The following is a 15671-nucleotide window of genomic DNA, read 5'->3' on the forward strand; positions in this document are numbered from 1 at the left end:
CACTGTGTAGCACATTTTTTGTTGTTGTTCCTGGGTAGTAAGTGTTATTTCCTAATTGCTTATGCCTCAAAAGTATAGAAAATGGCTATTATTCCCCACAAATTTTGCTTTTGTGACCAGGACAGTGATATTTAGAAATTTACCTATTTCCAATGAAAAAACAGGCTAATTTGTGTCTTTTCGTTTATATAAAATCAGAAAAAACAACATATGAATCCAAATTAACATGTATTTATATTAAAGTAATATTCAAAGCCGTGCTGGTCCATAATGGTAACAAGTACCCGTCTCTTCCCCTGGCTCACTCGGTGCACCTCAAAGAGGATTACAACAGCATCAAGACCTTGCTGGACGCCTTGAAGTATGATGAGTACGGCTGGGAGGTCATAGGAGACTTAAAAATGGTGGCATTCCTGATGGGTCTCCAAGGCGGTTTTACCAAGTTTCCCTGCTACCTTTGCATTTGGGACAGCAGGGGCACCAAGGCGCACTACCACAGGTGGGACTGGCCACAGCGGACTGAGTTCTCTGTGGGGAGGAACAACATCAAGTAGGAGCCACTGGTGGACCCCCGGAAGGTGCTGATGCCACCACTGCACATCAAATTGGGCCTTATGAAATAATTTGTCAGAGCTCTAGATAAGAAGTCAGCAGCCTTCAAGTACCTTCAAGACCTCTTCCCTAAGCTGTCTGAGGCAAAGGTCAAAGACGGTGTCTTCGTTGGACCACAGATAAAGAAGGATTTTGGATTCATATGTTGTTTTTTTCTGACTTTATGTGAACAAAAAGATACATATTCGCCCGTTTTCTCATTGGAAATGGGTACATTTCTAAATATCACTGTCCTGGTCACAAAAGCAAAGTTTGTGGGGAATAATTCCCCATTTTTGAGGCATAAGCAATTAGGAAATAACAGTTACTACCCAGGAACAAAAATTGTATTACATAGTGTAATCATGAATAAATGTAAGATAAAAACAGACTAATGTACGAAAACACCTTGGAATACATTTGATTTTTTTTTAAGAAATATATGCCTATATAAGCATGTACAAACATATTAAAATAAACACTGCACACATACTGCAAATAATCTGAAACAGATTCTTTATATAAGGAAGATGATGTCGTCGGCCACCATAACCTGGTTGTCATCTTGCATGCGGGCAAGGGCGGCACGGACCTCCGTTTCATTAAATGGCGAAGGGCAGCTCTTGTTGATGCCCTCCATCAGAGCAATCATGCCCACTGACTGAGCATGAGCAGAGTGGAACACCTCCAGCAATGCACCTTTGAACTCCTTCAGCCTAAACACAAACAGTACGTGAGACATACATGGATGTGAAACAACCAGCAATCCTGTCAGCAATGCAGTTTCAATTTATAACTTAATCAGTAAAGATACTTTACAAGAATGTGGCAGCCCTTCAAAAATGCTGAGTGTAAATATCTAGAAAATCTCAGCAGTCAAATATAAAATGCCCACCTGTCAGCAGACAATTCTGTGTGCCCATTCTGAACAGGTGTGTCCATGAGCTCCTCACCCTGCCTTGCAGGAGCTGGGGACTGAACTGAGAAAAAATATATATATATTTTAAATTCTTAAAATACTTAGTGCAAGATGATCTTACAGAAAAAATTATTTAAGGAATAGTTTACCCAAAATTGAAAGTTCTGTCAATATTTAATAAACCTCATGTCATTTTAAACCTGATTGATGTTATTTTTTTCCATAGAACACAAAAGGAAAATTAGAGAATATTCACGAAGCTCTTTTCCATTTACCAACAGTTCAGTGATCGTTTCTGTCAAGTTCCAAAAAAAAAAAAAAAAAACCTTTGTAACGTGGTCACCATGGACTCTATGGTGAAATTTCTCATTTTGTGTTCCATAGAGAAAGAAAAAAAGAAAAAAACAGCATATGCATTTGGAATGACATGAGGGTAATTAAATAATTTTATTTTTTGTTTAAACTATTCCTTTGAGATACATTTATAATCCCCATTTCATACACATAAAATATATTTGTAGTGGTTCAACTTACTTTGTGGTATATCGGTCTCAGTACTAAAGTCATAGGGATCATATGGCTCACTACCCTGAGATGGCCTGCGCTCAGAATTGCGCCTCCTAAAAAACAAAGAACACATTTTCATTGGGCAATTTGATTCACTCAAATTGTAAGGTTGTCCCAGCTGTGCATAAGTTGTGTAAGTTGGGATGTAAAGTTCACACTAAGGGCTTAGTAACTACTAGTTAGTTTGTAACTAAGTCAGTGCTTAATTTGGTTGCACCACCTGTTCTTAAGGCAAGGCTTAACTTGTAGGTTGTAAGCTCTCCGTAAAGTAATGCGTTGCCCATAATATGACGTTTATCTGTATTAATACAATAAACAGCCTTCAACTGTACACGGAAGTGTTAAAAAGCCGTGAACTTCAATTTGATCTTGTTGCGGTTGATGTTCAAACCTTGTTTGCTCATGTAACTGTCAGCTGTAATAAATTATATCCCCATTAAAATACGATACGTAATAAAAGTAGATTTGATAAAATAGTATATTTGCCCTGTGTAAATAACAATATATAGGAACTGTATCTAAAATAAATAAATTCTAATACAACAGGCTGGAAAAATATACATTTATTCATTTTATTATCCTATATTGTGGCAGCGGGGGCGTGGTCAAGCATCTCTCCGGAGAGAGAGGAAGCGGTAAGGGCGCTTACACCTGAGCTAAATTATGTCTAACACCTGTCTCTAATTTCAGTGAACACGGGGAGAGCGGCATAAATAGAGCCACACCGCAAGTAGAAGAGAGAGAGCCTGGGCACCACAGACCGGAATAAGAAGCAAAGAGTTTTATTATTACAAATGATGAGAGTTTATTTTGTGAAGCGGTGTGTGATTATATATTAACTTACTGAATATCGCAAAGACTCTGAGACTGCAATTCTGCTGCAGAGAGAAAATAAAACCTTACCTGAACCAGGAAAGCTGCTTCTCGCCTCCTCTTTACATATATATATTTTGAATGTGTTGAAACTTGACCCCGGGCGATGCATCCTGAAAACTGCACCGTTAGAAAGGGTTCATGCTGAAGAGCCGCTTAAAAGTACAAAAATTTTTCTCTCTCGGAAATGTAAATGAGTGTAAATGTCAACATCATAATGTATGTTGAAAGGATTGAAGTCTGTCACGCAAAACATGAGCTCATTGATGTCATAAAATATCAGTCCGCTTTTTTATTCCCTCCGTTACTCCTGGTCGGAGTCTGCCATAAATATTTAGTTTATACGTAGGGTTACGTCCTACCTAAGTTTAATGGTGCAACGCTCACATATTTAGTAGTGTGTAAATTGTGACTTAGTGCCCATTTACGCCACAACTAGGCTAAGCTGTAACTTAGGTATAGCTGGTGCAACCGGCCCCTGGCCACTAGAGGGCCTTAAGCATAATTTAGTAGGCACCAAATACCACAATACAATTACAACTATTACTGTTGATGATACTATCAGGGAAGAAATTTCATTGCATTTTTAATGAGGTTGAACACTAGACCTTTTTCTCTGCGGTCGGGGTGTGTCTTGTGCCGCCTCCTCCTCCTCCTCCTCCTCTGAGGCTGTGTCCTGCTCACCATTTCTAGAGCGCTTTCGTTCCTTCTCCAGAACCTAGAAACAGTAAAGACAAGATTGGGAAGATGTTCATATAATTGATGGGAACTTTCTATATGGGTTTACAGTAAACCAAACACTGTCTTGGAATAAATAAACTGTATCAAGCACTAGGTATCTTCAAACGGCATGTTATAATGCTAAAAACATAATTATTTAAAACGTTTTTAAAGTTGAAAAAAGGAGCTATATACAGCAATTGTGACTGAAAAGAGCTAGAATATGGTTAGACACACAGACCTTCTTGAAATAGGCAAACTGCACAAGCTCCACAGCAACTTCTGTGTCCACCAGCTCCACGACTTTGCTCATGCGCGCTTTGGCGTGAGCTGTGGACAGACGGATCAAAGTTTCCAGGGTCCTAGCAGTGACGGGTGACGTCTGAGGAGCAGAATAAAGAACAGCTTCAACAAACTTTACATCTATAAGGATCAGATGTATATCTACCAATACGTGACCATGAAACCATTTCAAATGCTTGTAGGAGTTTGGACACGCGTCTGTATGTACCCGTGCAATGTCAGAACCAAGTTGTTCCTGATTGCGCAGTCGTGAGTACTCTTCCGCGATGTGATCGGCTGCCTCTTGGGTCAGAACAGGAGACAGAGTCTTGGCAACGTGGATGTACTTCCTCATGAACTCCTTACTCACCACTCTGCCCCTAAAAAGACCACAAAAATAACATTTAGCTGTGTAATAATTAGGGATGTGCACGAGTTATAAGTACACGTTCTGCACCAGCTACTCGATTATTACAGTAAAAACACTACTCGAACATCGCAAATTAATTTTCCTTTCTGCATTTCCCTGCCGTGAGCAGTGCTGAATTACACTGTTTTCCCTCTGAATCTCTCACCAAATCATGCAGTTACAATTGAGTCCACTGAGGGGCACTGTGGATCTGTGTCGTTACGGTGTTGGATGAGAAAAGCTCAAGATGGTATCATGGCGTATCATGTGTTTTTGAAAGCAATGTGTGGCAATACTTGTAATATTTTGATTCGTATTGAGTTCTACTCTATTTGTATTTGTTTTTTGTTGAGTAATGCAAACCAATGGATGCTTTTTTTAATTTATCCCCTTTTCTCCAAATTTGGAATGCCAATTCTCACTACTTAGTTGGTCCTCGTGGTGGCGCGGTTACTCACCTCAATCCAGGTGACGGAGGACAAGTCTCAGTTACCTCCGCTTCTGAGACAGTCAATCCGTGCATTTTATCACATGGCTCACTGTGCATGACACCACGGAGAATCACAGCATGGGAGGCTCATGCTACTCTCCGCGATCCACGCACAGCTTACCACGTGCCCCATTGAGAGCGAGAACCCCTAAAATACGACCACAAGGAGGTTACCCCATGTGACTCTACCCTCCCTAGCAACCGGGCCAATTTGGTTGCTTAGAAGACCTGGCTGGAGTCACTCAGCATGCCCTGGATTCAAACTCGTGACTCCAGGGTGGTAGTCAGCATCAACACTCGCTGAGCTACCCAGGCCCCCTGAGGATCTGCTTTTATTGGTGGAAAGAAAATGCGCATGAACTCTGAAGTTGATCAGATCAGAATGTGTCTGTTTGTTAAATCTCTAAACACAGCCAGAGCGCATTTTATAAAAAGCTAATTTTCCCCACTTGTTTTTCTGAATAATAACGTGAAATGATAAAAATGCGATAGCCTTTATGTAGACACAGAGTATATATATATATGCATTACCCTGATGCCATCAGTATTGTTTTCTATGTATTCTCTGGTTAAGTGCAAAAGTTTTTTACTGTGATTTTTAAATATTTTTTGTTTTTCATCTTTATCAATGCATACTGTTCATAAAAAAAATTTCCAAGAGAAAAGTAGAGTTTGTAAATTTTATCTTATTTTGAAACCATTCTTGGTAAAGTTTGTAAATAAAACAATATATAAGATTCAAGTACATGTCATCCATGTTATTTTTAACGTGCATTTTAATTTATGAGTAATTGGGTACTCGTTTTTCGTGGGTTAGAGGGTCAGTGTGTATTTTCATGCATAATTAATAAAAAAACTTTTATTTTTTTCTTTTAAGTATTTTAGTAAAGCAAAACACATCAAACCCTTCAAAAACCAAGTTATGAATGTGATGATGTAGCTTAACATAATCAGAGCTGAATTAGTCAAGTTTGTGATTTGTATTGCAGAAGAAAGCAAAGTGGGCACTTTTCCATACTTAAGTTTTTTGCTGCCATGGAGGAGTGGATTGTGTTTCTCATAAACCTGTAGCTCCTCCTCTTCCTCCTGAGCTGCATCAGGATCCTCAGTGGCCAATGCTTCTACTGCACCACCCAGAGCTAGAGCTGTAACACAGACAATCAACTGAGTCCATACTACAACATAAAGCAATTTTCAGGTTTGATATCAAAGTTTGGTATTCAGGTCCTCTTTGTTACTATCTACCAGCCCTCACCAGCTCCTTCCTGCTCGCGGGGGTCCCTGTAGCGGTGTATGCGCAGCACATGTTCTGAGATCTCACGGTCATGCTCAGGGTCCATCTGATCCAGCATGATGAAGAGCAAATCGAAACGAGACAGCAGGGAGTCCTGCAGCCCGATGTTCTCCATGGGGGTCTTATATTGATCATACTGCACACACAGAAAGAGATAGACAGAATTTACACACACAAATTCATAGACATAGGGTGATAAAGGGGAAAGACCAGCAATGGCTAATTTTCACGGTTTTGTTCACACTTCATATGCATACACTTCGATTTCCTTTTTTAAATCTGATGTTTAGGACTGACTGTCCACACTGTCATTTTGTAATTATTTTATGTTTTTAGTTTTCAGACTACTTAAAAATGAAACAACTTTTGAGAATATGGCAAAAATATATTTCCCCTTCTGTCACTCACTCGACGTTGTGTCGATGTAGTGACACTAGGGGTCGCCCTTGGGAGCCCCAAACACCTCTAACCTTTGAGTAAAGGGTATAAAAGGAGTACGGGTATAAAAGGAGCTGGCTCACAACCACTCATTCAAGATTTTTTCTTCGGAGCCGAGCGGTTGTGTGTCAGCGAGCTGAATTCCACTGCTGGTCCATTCACCTCAGACAGAAGTGTATGCTGTTGGATATACGCCGCATTCGAGCGGCTTTCTCTCCTTCTGCATGCTTAGTGCAGACTATGCCCCTGTACGCTTTGACAGCGCTACTAAGAGAGTATATATCTCTGCAAAGAGTATATTTTCCTCTATTAGAGCAGCACATTGACGTGAACGTCTTTTTAAAGACGTGTCTTTTTAAAGATGCCGTACCGTCTTTGTATAATTCCTGGATGCGGTCGTTATCTCTCCACCTCCGACGGCCACGGGCGCTGCCTCACGTGTCTGGGCCGCACTCACATTGAGGCAGCATTTGTGGATGGTTCGTGTTCTCATTGCGAGAACATGACCATGACAACGCTGCGGTCGTGGCTTTCCTTCCACGCTGGGCCTTCTACCTACAGGTATGAGGCCAGCCCGGCTGGTGCTGGAGGCGATTTGGGGACTCCAATGGGCGCGGCCTCGCCGGGTAAATCCCCGCGGACCTCCTGTTCCCCAGCATGCTCATTTGCCCCGTCAAGTTCCGAGGTGAGACCAGCTAGCCTCACGGCCAGTTAATGTCTCCTTCGGGGCTTGTGAGCAGGATGAATCCTCGATCGCTGGTAAACAGGTAAGTTTGGAACAGCTGGCCGGTTACTCTGGTAACCCCCGGTGATGTATTTTCCACGGTATGCTCTCCCTGTCGGCAGACCCGCGTCTCCCTTGGGCAGAGCCCTCTCTGCCCCCCGGTCGCTGTGTTTGTAGAGCTCCTCCTCTGTCAGCAGGACCTACCACCGCGCATCTTCCATGTGCAGCTGGTGAGCCCACGTGACGTATTGCCACATGTTACCTCCGGGCAGGATGTGGTTTCCGCGGGGTCTTTTCCCCCTGAAAGAATAGGAAAGGAAAAGAACACCTTCCCTAGCGCGTGTAATAGTGTTACATGGCCCCAGCCGAATCTAATACTCTGTGGAGAGAAAACATAGAGACGCCTGCGCAGCCTGCTCCCGCGCTAGTTACGTCGCATCCCCCCCACTGGGATGTGGGGAACTACATGATGTCTTGTGGGGCGTTGGGGGAGGTTACATGCAGACTGATTCACCTGCTATTATGCACGCAGCAACTTGCTTGCACCTGCATTGGCAGTTCAGGTTCAGTCCAGCTGTTGTGCCGTTTTTCTATAGGGACCTCTAGTGTCACTACATCGACACAACGTCGAGTGAGTGACAGAAGGGGAACGTCTCAGTTACTGTTGTAACCTCTTTTCCCTGATGGAGGGAAAGAGACATTGTGTCCCTCTTGCCACAACGCAAGTACTATCCGCTGAAATGGCCGGGACCTTGTCTCGGATCCTCAGCACAAAACCTGAATGAGTGGTTGCGAGCAGCTCCTTTTATACCTGTATGTCCGGGGGAGTGGCATGTAAATTCCACTCGCCAATTCTCATTGGCCTTTTCTCAAAGATTTGAGGTGTTTAGGGCTCCCAAGGGCAACCCCTAGTGTCACTACATTGACACAACGTCTTGTACCCTCCATCAGGGAACAGAGGTTACAACAGTAACCGAGACGTTATGTTTTGCTGCCTGTCGGAACAAAGCCTATTTAAATTTCTAAAGAAATAGATTAACCCTGCTGAGGTGAAGTGTCACATTCAAATCATTTTTAAGTAGGCACACAGCATGTGATTCTTTTTGAATTGTTTGTATACTTCAGTTCTTGGTTCTTTAAAGTTGGTTTCCTGAACTCTGAATTGAGAATTACATGATTATAAGATGCAAGCACTATTTCACTTACAGATTAAGACTCTGATCTTGAGCATAATTTCTAAGATGATCATATTAAGAACTTACCCTGCCATAGACAGGGTTGGCAGCGGCCAGGACGCTGCAGCGGGCATTCAGCCGAGCGTGGATACCGGCCTTGGCGATGGTGACGCGGCCCTGTTCCATGACCTCATGGATAGCAGTACGGTCCATGTCTGACATTTTATCAAACTCATCAATGCAGACAACTCCTCTGTCCCCCAAAACCATGGCACCAGCCTCCAGACGACGCTCACCTGATAGACATACACAACTTGATGTTAAGATTGAGATCAAACACAAGTGTTTACACTGAAAAATGTGGTAACCTGCCATTGTTAACCCAAGGATCTATTTCTACTTGATCTAACACATAAAAATGAATTTTGTTGGTGTAACCTAATTTGTCAGGTACATTTTTTATTTACCATATGAAGCACATTTTTCATGTGTACACAGAAAATTATTTTTACCTAAAAATGTGCTGAATTATCTGGTTTTATTCAAATCAAAAAATGTATTTAACATCACTAAGTCAGTTTGATAACAATAGTTACACCAACAAAACTAATTTAGATCAGGTATAAATCAGTGGCATAGCCAAGGGTGGGCAGAATTAGATTTAGGACTACCCAGAATATTTGAGATTATTCTTTTACTTCAAATATATATTTATAAAATAGATTAAAAAATGCATAAGTTCTGATTTCTGAAAGTATGAAAAAACTGTTTGAATGCGCCACAAAACGTTTGGGCGAAAACATTTTTAACTGAGGCCCACCCAAAAGTAATTTCCTGGCTATGCCCTTGGTATAAATACTGTAGCTCCTCGTGGTAATGATTGCAGGTTACCACTTTTTACAATGTAGACTTAACATGTCTATTGTTTGTATGTAAATCCGACTGTTCCTTTAAATAGAAGTACCTGTCTCTTGGTCAGTAGTGACAGCTGCAGTCAGACCCACACCCGAAGAGCCTCGGCCTGTGGTTGGAATAGCACGAGGAGCAGTGTGCAGAACGTAGCGGAGCAACTGGGATTTGGCAACTGAGGGGTCACCTGAGAAAAAAATATGGTTAGAAAACAAAAATGCCCTCATAAATGTAAAAAACATTTTTTAAAATTAATCCTGGTGGTAAATATTGCCTCTTTAATAAAAACTTTCATATTTAACACTGCCTGAAAAATATAGAGAGAGCAACCGATAATAACAACACAAGTATTACTTTAACCTGTCTTCGTTTAGACTAACAACATAAATATCCAGGAGATGGGAAATGTTAGTTAACGAAATTATGCATCTTTAACATTCTCAACAACATTTTCTTGTACATTCTAAGGTACAATCTCTTATGGGGTTTCATGTATCACAACACATAAAGCAGTTTGCAAATCTGATCAATATGTGCAAAGTTCAGTGGAATACATACCTATGAGAAGCACATTGATGTCTCCTCTAATACGTGAGCCATTCTCTAAAACCTTCTCCACCCCTCCTAGAAGCATACACAGGATCGCCTTCTTTATGTACTCGTGACCATGAATACTGGGAGCCATTGAGCGAGCCAACTGATCAAACAAATTCTAAAGTAGTAGAAAGACAAAGGTGTTCATACAATGGGAACATCTGCATGCAATTTCTGCACAAAACAGTCATCTTTCCAGTATTATCTTTAAAAACACGTAAATTTAGAGGTTTATTTCCATCCTCTTACCTTAGAGCGAGATCTACAAAAGCTCTTGATTTTGGCCACATCATCTGCAGAGAAAAAGGGAGAAACTTCTTTGCTCATCTGCTTGACATGGCAAGCGATCATGATGGTCCTGAGCAAACAAACACACATTGGGGGAAAAAGAAGCATTAACTCAGAATTAATGTGACTACAACAAAGCAGAGACAGATTACCCATCCCATGGATTTAATGTTTATAAGAAATATAATTCCTTACTACAACCCCTTTTGCAAAAAAAATTTATACCCTGAATGCACTGTAAGTCGCTTTGGATAAAAGCATCTGCCAAATGCATAAATGTAAGTGATTATCACGACAGCACAAATTATGCTTATATGGTATAGTTATTAGTTCACCCAAAGATGAAAATCATGTCAACATTTACTCAATAACATTGTGTTCTTCTAATCCTGTATTACCGTATTGTCCAGAAATAAAGTCGCACCTTAATATAAGTCGCATCGGGTCAAAATCACATTGTTGAGAGAAAATAAAAACACAAATAGGTTGCATCTGTGTATAAGTCGCACTGACAGAGGGTGCATACAGCAGGCACTAGGACCGGATTCCCTTCAGCCTTCAGCAGCATGGCTCCAGCGTGAAGATTACCTCAGCATCTATGCATCGTATCACGGCATATTTTAATCAGGAGTATTTGCTCAAAGTAATCGTGTGTAACAGCTTTTCATATTCTGTTTATGTTTTGTGAAATAAAAACGTGACAAATAAGCCACAACTGTTGTAAACCTATGCTGTGCACAAATAAACAGCTTTTAGTCTGTGTGTACAATAGTGTGCCTGTTGTACTCTATTCATTCATTAACATTAGCGACGGTCTATCTGTGGATATATTTGCAATCCTCTTTGCTACAGTATACACTATCCTGTTCACTGACCGAATGTTTTTACTACGAGTGTGATGAAACGTCATTTTGTGGGCATGTGAGGAATTGCGTGAGTTTGTTAGAAAGATAACGTTATGATATACAGAATATTTAAACTGGTTGCATAAAGCACTTTGTAAAGGAATTCTACTCTGAATAGGCTACTTTATTGTGCCACTACCATCTCTATGACTGTTGTTCTCATCTGTTTTGTGTAAGCATACATGTTTTCTTGTGCAGTATATTTGACCGGCTGGTTACGTAGCCCAAAAATCATATATATACCAGGACTAGTCTAATGGCGGTCCGCGGGCCAAATGCGGCCCGCCAATCATCTTTTTCTGGCCCTCCAACTGATTTTTGATAAAAATGCCTCACTGTCTGAAATACCAGAGCACTTTCTGCACAGTTCATAGGCGCGAGCCTCAGCAATCAGCCGTCATCAGTTGTGCCGGAGTGCGTGTTTATGCTTTTCTGGTAGTAGTTTAGTTACACCGCTTTGCTAAACATGGATCGCACCGTTTAGGTGAGCATTCAATTGCGTCTTTTGCAATCAAATGTATTTACATAAATTGCTTAGTTGTGTAGAGTGCGGTCACATCTACAGATGTAAAAAAATATCACTGCAGTTGTTACAGAAAAGTTGTCAGCACATATGCACATCTCAAGCAACAAAAGACAAATCGATGATGAAAACGTGCTGAAAGGTTTGCTTTTATTCACTATTCTTTAAGTGTTAAACAAGCGTGTCTCATCTCGTCAAAAAGTGATAATGTGGAACTGCAAATATCCAGATTACATTTGGTTCTACATACAGCTGTGAGTCAACCATTTAAACCACAAACTCAGTTTGTCCTTCTTTTCCCAATGATTATCTGCAGGACTAATTTTCCCCTCACTGAATAGGATGATAATTAATAGAGAAAATGAATTATTTTTTTTTTCAAAGTAAAGTTGATCAAAAATTATTTGTTAGTTAAGAGCCAGTTCTTATAAAGGAATTTATGGACAGACCTTAAAACATGGTAACTCAGTACAGTATACCCTGTGACTATTTTAATATAAATAAATGCTGACTCCAGCCAGGTCTCCTAAGCAACCAAATTGGCCCGGTTGCTAGGGAGGATAGAGTCACATGGGGTATCCTCCTCGTGGTCGCTATAATGCGGTTCGCACTCGGTGGGGCGCGTGGATGCTGCGGTGGATGCCGCGAAGCTTCCACACACGCTGTGTCTCCACGGTAACGCGCTCAACAAGCCACGTGATAAAATGCGTGGATTGACGGTCTCAGATGCGGAGGCAACTGATTCGTCCTCCCCAACCCGGATTGAGGCGAGTCACTACGCCACCACAAGGACTTAGAGGTGCATTGGGAATTGGGCATTCCAAATTGGGGAGAAAAAGGGAGAAAATAAAAATAAATAAATAAATTAAATAACGCACAGTATTAAGGGTGTTTTTTAAGTAACATGTTACTTGCGATGAAAGTGCTAGCTAAGATGAATATGGAAAAAATTTTGGTCGCCGCCAAGTTTTCATCTGGATAATCTGGCCCACGCAAGAAAGTAGTTGAAGAGCCCTGGTATCTACAGTAAATTGCTTCAGACTATGTCGCAGGACCTTTCAGATGATGAAAAAATGCAACTTACATTCCGGAAAATACGGTACTTTTTTGTTTCACAGAAGCAAGAAAGTCATACAGTATGTATGTGGAACAACATCAAGGTAAATAATGACTGAACTATCTCTTCAAAAAATACAACTGTTTTTATACTAGTTATAATATGTTCCTCTTTTAAAGAATGAAACTGAAGTGCGGCTCTACCTGAAGGTGCCAGAGGTGAACCCGCCTTTCTTGCCGGGCAGGCAGCGGTAGGTGCCAATCACCTGAACCCGATCCCCTGGCTTCACAGCGTCCACCAGGTCATTGTCCAGGATAATGTCCACAGAGCGGGGCAGCTGACCAGCTGGGGCTTTCTCTGGCATCTCCTGCACTGTAATGGTCTGGTGGTCCTTATAGATGGACAGACCGAACTCAGTCTCCAGAGGATTGTTCTCCTCATCCTGAATGGATCAAAAGATGAAAAAGAGATGCATTAGGTTAGTTATCATTAGATTATTCCTCTATAAATAATCTAAGTGGCGTATGTGGGACATGCTACAGTACCTTGGTGGGATAGATGGCACTTGAAGGGAAGGCATCCAGAGAGGTCAGGTCTGTGTATTTGCGCTCCATGGTCTTCTTAGTGGCTGGACAGTAATGCACACTGCGCACTACCTTGGGACGCACCAAAGAGCCTGTGAATATAAGAAAACCATTAACATTTATATATTGCATATTACTGCAGAGTAAAATCAACAGATAAACTTGTCATTAACATGACAGAAACACAGACTTTAAAGGAATATTCCGGGTTAAATACTATTTAAACTTAATCGACAGCATTTGTGGCATAATATTGATTACTAAAAAAATCCTCCTTTTCTTTAAAAAAAAGCAAAAATGTGGGTTACAGTGAGGCACTTATAATGGAACTGAATGAGAGCCAATTTTTGAACATTAAAATGCTAACTTTTTCAAAAGTGTAGCCACAAGACGTAAACAATATGCATAAACATGATTTTAGTGTGATAAAATCAGTTACTAACCTTTTCTGTGTAAAGTAATAGCCAATTTTACAACTTTGTTTCCATGACGATATAATGTCATTGTCAACAAACCCTAAAATGACTGTAAAACTTACTATTTAAACAACTTTTCAGTTCAAATAATAAATGAGTTTTAACAGAAGAATTAATGTAAGTGCTTCCATTGTAAGTGCCTCACTGTAACCTCAAGTTTTGCTTTTTATAAAGAAAAGGAGGGACAAATTTAAATTACAGTAAGATTGAGCTTAACTTGTATTGAACCCGGAATATTCCTTTGAGGGATAAAAAGACCAATGTGCTTCTAAACAGCTTGGACGTACATTTAGTGGTGATGCCCTCCAAACACACCATGCTGCCAAGCAGCCGAGAGGTCAGGGTTCGGGGGGAGACATGCTTGCTGCCGAAGCTGCCCTCAAGGCCAATGAAGAACTCCTCATGCTGCTTGGCATAAGTGGCATCTACTGAAGCCACCAGGTCTTTCAGGGCACGCTGGAATGCCAAGAGCTCCTCAAAAGCATTATTCAGCAACCTGGACAACAGAGAGTGTTCATTTCAGTGATAATATTGTGACTTTACGTTACAATGAGAAACTGTATGTAAGTACACAGTAATTACAGAGTCCCTATTAACAATTTTTGGTTCCTAGAACGTTCTGGGAACGTTACTTTATGGTTATACAAAAAATAAGAAACCCAGAAAAACATTCCTAAAACCTTAGGAGTTGGTGCCCAAAAAAATAACCAAATAAGAACCATACACCAACGTTAGGGGAATGTTCAGAGTTTGCTAGGGAATAACAAGAATTACGTGTGCATAGTATGTAATGTAATAATTTAGCGGAGCTGCTTGTCTATACACTTTGCTATTATTAATACTATTGTAATTAATTATATTTGCATGTGTAACGTGGACTTTGAACTATAAAGTGTACTTGAACACATATAAACTATAAACACATACTTGGCTGCTCGCGTTTCGTTGCGGCGACGCAGGTCGTTGATGTTAACGCTGAGCCTGGATTTGTTGTCGCTTATCATCTGTCGCACTTTGCTCTGATAGATGCCCTGGTCTTGCTGGAAAAGTGGGAGAAAACATTCTCAACACACTCGAGCACAAAACACAGGAAAGGCATTGAAGCAAGTTACATTATGGCGAGGGGCTTTGTTCCAATCCACCAAATCAACTTTCCATTCTTTAACAGTTAATAAGCCTATAAGAAATGCGTTATACTCACATCATCGTCAAGAAAATCCAGATATTCCCTCTGGGCCTCCCTCATTTCTTGGTCGTCCGCAACTTCAGCAGCCATTTTCTGTATAAAGCTTTCAAAAATGTTAAGAAATATTCAGTGCAAAACAACTCGTGTCGGCAGCACAACTGATGTGTGACTTTTTCGCGCCAGTCGGTGTCCCCTCACAGTGGAAGCCGAGCGCTGATTGGTCAATACACCTGTGAGTCATCAGCAAATTCTGTGTCTTGGATTACGAAGTCCAATCAAATCCACAGCAATGAAATTTCGCCCAGCCCATTTCAGCGTTTCCCGCGAAAAGTGTAGCAGTGCTGCGCATGGGCCAGAGGTAGCAGGAGGAAATGTTGTGGTACCACTAAATAATGGTTGTTGTGGGCAACAAACTTAACGCCATTTTCATTCCCTCGCCCTGTGCTCATTTTATTCTTAAGGCTTTGAAACCGCCACTAAGACAGGAATGTACTTCGAAATAAACTGGAAAGATATAATAAACGGCTATTTAAATAAAGATATTTCTACAATTATCTGCGCCTCTATTTCAGGTACAACTCAGTAGTTGGGCAGATTCCAAAACTTTTTATTGCAGGTATTAACATCTTGGATAAGAAATGTAGTAATTTTTACATCAGAAATGGTC

At 40.9% G+C, this 15671-nt stretch overlaps 1 protein-coding gene across 1 annotated transcript; it reads right to left on the reverse strand.

Moving 5' to 3' along the window:
- Positions 1 to 133: 133 nt before the first annotated feature.
- On the reverse strand, positions 134 to 15185 carry LOC127416360 (zygotic DNA replication licensing factor mcm3-like). Its single transcript, XM_051655673.1, has 17 exons — positions 15020 to 15185; positions 14746 to 14858; positions 14106 to 14314; positions 13304 to 13434; positions 12962 to 13200; positions 10235 to 10343; positions 9950 to 10103; positions 9447 to 9578; positions 8570 to 8778; positions 6107 to 6281; positions 5870 to 5996; positions 4182 to 4332; positions 3912 to 4052; positions 3559 to 3668; positions 2045 to 2130; positions 1487 to 1571; positions 134 to 1307 (listed from the first exon to the last, which is right to left on the reverse strand). The coding sequence occupies exons 1-17, from the start codon at positions 15092 to 15094 to the stop codon at positions 1109 to 1111; spliced, it is 2445 nt and encodes an 814-aa protein (XP_051511633.1). The 5' UTR covers positions 15095 to 15185; the 3' UTR covers positions 134 to 1108.
- Positions 15186 to 15671: the final 486 nt, after the last annotated feature.

Source organism: Myxocyprinus asiaticus, chromosome 25 (genome assembly GCF_019703515.2).
Source record: "Myxocyprinus asiaticus isolate MX2 ecotype Aquarium Trade chromosome 25, UBuf_Myxa_2, whole genome shotgun sequence".
NCBI classification, from domain to species: domain Eukaryota; kingdom Metazoa; phylum Chordata; class Actinopteri; order Cypriniformes; family Catostomidae; genus Myxocyprinus; species Myxocyprinus asiaticus.

Excerpts from the sequence above, each read along its gene's own strand:
- LOC127416360 (XM_051655673.1), bottom strand. The coding sequence starts at position 15,094 with ATGGCTGCTGAAGTTGCGGACGACCAAGAAATGAGGGAGGCCCAGAGG. Across the intron at positions 13,435-14,105 it reads GGAGGGCATCACCACTAAAT|GCTCTTTGGTGCGTCCCAAG; the intron begins GTACGTCCAAGC and ends TTATATTCACAG. Across the intron at positions 3,669-3,911 it reads AGTTTGCCTATTTCAAGAAG|GTTCTGGAGAAGGAACGAAA; the intron begins GTCTGTGTGTCT and ends TACTGTTTCTAG.